This window comes from Buceros rhinoceros, unplaced genomic scaffold (assembly GCF_000710305.1).
Source record: "Buceros rhinoceros silvestris isolate BGI_N320 unplaced genomic scaffold, ASM71030v1 scaffold25422, whole genome shotgun sequence".
Taxonomy (NCBI): Eukaryota; Metazoa; Chordata; class Aves; order Bucerotiformes; family Bucerotidae; genus Buceros; species Buceros rhinoceros.
The window spans coordinates 1-3,165 of record NW_010401070.1 but is presented as its reverse complement, the minus strand read 5'-3'; the positions used below and the strand labels follow the sequence as shown (position 1 = coordinate 3,165).

General features: G+C 56.6%; 1 protein-coding gene across 1 annotated transcript in view; it reads left to right on the top strand.

The window, feature by feature from the left end:
* The window catches only part of LOC104489938 (androgen receptor-like), a gene marked incomplete at its 5' end in the record, with an annotated part of 14,257 nt that extends 13,418 nt beyond the window's left edge, over positions 1-839 (top strand). The window contains one exon of the mRNA XM_010132158.1: positions 535-839. Within this exon, the coding sequence (XP_010130460.1) occupies positions 535-839 (305 nt within the window). The remainder of the gene's footprint in view (positions 1-534) is intronic.
* Between the last annotated feature and the right edge of the window lie 2,326 nt (positions 840-3,165).

Sequence of the window (3,165 nt, the reverse complement as noted above, 5' to 3'; positions counted from 1 at the left end):
GGTTCTGGGGCAGGAGGGGCTGCAGGAACCCCCGGAGGGAGGAGGCAGTTCTCACAATTGCAGGCTGCTTCCCCTCCAGCCTGGGGTGGAAGAATCCCACCTGAGCATATGGGTGCAATGGCTTTTTTCCCTGGAACGTGACCATCTACCGAGCTTATTTGCTTGTGGTGTTTCCCTTTTTAATTTTGTGTGAGTAGTTGTTTGAATCGAATCACCTCTTTTCCCCAGTCCTTCCTCTCCATTTCTAAGTGGGATTTAATGTGAGACTGGTCCTGGCTGGGGGTGTAAATGCTGCTTGTTCTTTTCCATGTAAGATTAATGAGCAAATGAATTCCCTCGCGCTGTGTGTGCTCCCTTTTGTCCCTGTGTGAGGTCTGTGATGCCGGGGTGCTCTTCAGGCTGTGCGTGCTGAAGGAGTAACTGCTGCTGGCCAGCCGTTTCCCTTTCCTGATGAATAAAAGGGATGGAGCTGGAGGCCAAGAAACCTCAGACTTTTATTTTTAAGTGTCACACTAAAACGTGTCATTTCCACAGCCCGCAAACTGAAGAAGCTGGGTAACCTGAAGACACAAGATGATGTGGAGGCAGCCAGCTCATCCAGCCCCACAGAGGAGCAAGCTCCCAAGATGGTGATGACGCACATTGATGGGTATGAGTGCCAGCCCATCTTCCTCAACGTCCTGGAGGCCATTGAGCCTGGCGTGGTGTGTGCCGGCCACGACAACAGCCCGCCGGACTCCTTCTCCAACCTGCTGAGCAGCCTGAACGAGCTTGGGGAGAGGCAGCTGGTCTACGTGGTCAAATGGGCAAAGGCCTCTGAGCGCCCGGGAGGCCATTGAGCCTGGGGTGGTGTGTGCCGGCCACGACAACAGCCAGCCGGACTCCTTCTCCAACCTGCTGAGCAGCCTGAACGAGCTTGGGGAGAGGCAGCTGGTCTACGTGGTCAAATGGGCAAAGGCCTTGCCAGGTGAGGAATAAAACTTAACAGACCCCCTCCCTTCTCGGGCACTTTCCTGAAGCCCCCTGTTTGCATCACTGCGGGGGGGTTCGAAGGGGCTGGTCTGCAGCCTGTGTCCCACCATCACACTGTTCCTTGGGGGAGCAGCTTCCTGGGGCACCTGTCTGTGTGCCACCTCTGTAAAGCGGGCTGCAGCAGCACCGGCTCTGTCTCCTTTGGGTGGCTGGCTGAGGGGAGCAGTGACCAGGGGTGACCAATTCTGAAGAAACTTGTGCTTTTGGGTCGCTGCCCACTGATAACCCCTGGCACACAGAACCGCGTGGGTATGCGGCTGCTTTCTGGCGTGGGAAGGGCTGTGGCTGGTCAGGGCTTCAGGGTCTTGCCCTCTTCCCACTCCCTGCATGGGTTTTGCTCTACCTCCAGGGCTGTGTCCACCAGACCTGCAGAAGTCTCTGAACAAGTGTTAGCCCCACCTGGTAACCTGCCTGCAGCAGTGGAAAGGGTGAATTCCCAGGGGAGTTGGAAGTGTGCCACTTTGGGATGTGAAAGTGAGGTGGGGGAACTAGGCTGGAAGGACCCGAGCTGTGGGAGGTGCGGGGGATCCTCCCTGGCCACTTCTGCGCTTCCAGTCCGATTAATCGCAAAATAGCAAAAGAGGGATATGAAATCCCAAAGGGCTGCTTCTGGCACGCAGGTTGCTCTCGTCTGGCAGGCTGCGGGAAGGTATTAGGGATGCACTTGGAGTCACGGTGCAGGAGAATGTTGGGGCTGGGAAGTTTCCCGAGGGTCATGGTTACAGGTTCTACAGAGGAAAGCACCGTGGTGATGTGTGTGTGTCGCTGATCATGCTCCTCGTTCTGAGCGCAGAGGTGGCCAGTCTGCAGCACGCTGCCCGTTGACACGGTAATCCTGCTGACCAAACGAGTGGAACTGCAGGAGGCTGAGACCGCTCTGGGTGCAGCAGGACCTGTTCACCTTCCAGCATCCCCGAGGCTGGGGCAGGGAGACGGCACAGGGCTGCCTTCCTCACCCTGGCCCCGTTGCCCTGGAAATGCTGCTGAAAGCAGGGCGGTATGACCGTAGAAGGAAACTGAGGCAAAATAGGTTAGCCACTAAATGCCCGAGCCTGGTGAGGAAGTGTAGGCAGATGTTGGGCATTCCCAGAAATCTGGCAGCCCCCTGGAAGTAGCTTGACTTGTGGTCCAGGAGGGGTGTGAGTCTGAATATGCTTAAATGCGTGAGAGCCCATTCTTTTGTTCTTATATTCCTGAGTTGGAAAAGGTTCGCCTAGCTTGTGGAACCAGGATCAAATCATGCTTTCTCTGCCGGCTTCGCTACATCAGACACCGAGATTTCTTCAGAAGGGCACATGAAGACAGCCCCAAATGGACCAGCGATCTGGGGGCCGAGGGGGAAAACTGCTCCTGTTCCCAAGGACAGGCAGTGCTTCGGGAAGCATTTTTCATGGTGACCACCCCCTTATCAAAGGCTTTTGCTCTCCTGTACACACCTGATGCCTGACCCCGTGGTGCGTGGCAGTGCCAGCTGCCTGCCGCTGTCTCGGGGGCCAGCGCCCGCTGTGCCAGCGATGGCGCCTGCGCAGAATGAGTTCTCGTCTTCTTTCAGCTGAGCGGTCACCACTCTCTGGGCAGTCACAGCGTAACCACAATCCTTCCGCAGCGCCAGGGACCCTGAGCGGAGCCCAGCGCTCCTGCGAGGGCACGCCAGCTCTGAGGGGGGAGTGCTGCCGGCCGCCCTCCCCATCCCACTGGCCCCAGAGCTGGTGCTGGCCCAGAGCGAGAGGCAAAGCCAGTTTGTTTTCTCCAGTTTTCCCCAGTGGCTGCCTGATGCGTGCCAATGCTGGAGTTCAACAGTAATAACCACAAATTCACCACTTAGTCATTCTCCTGAAATTTTCCAGGGAAGGAATAAACAAGAGCAGCACTTGCTGTTCTGGGCGGTGGTTCCGCAGCCCCTTTGCTGTGGCTGGCCCAGAGCGAGAGGCAAAGCCAGTTTGTTTTCTCCAGTTTTCCCCAGTGGCTGCCTGATGCGTGCCAATGCTGGAGTTCAACAGTAATAACCACAAATTCACCACTTAGTCATTCTCCTGAAATTTTCCAGGGAAGGAATAAACAAGAGCAGCACTTGCTGTTCTGGGCGGTGGTTCCGCAGCCCCTTTGCTGTGGCTGCCGTGGCAGGGAGGTGGA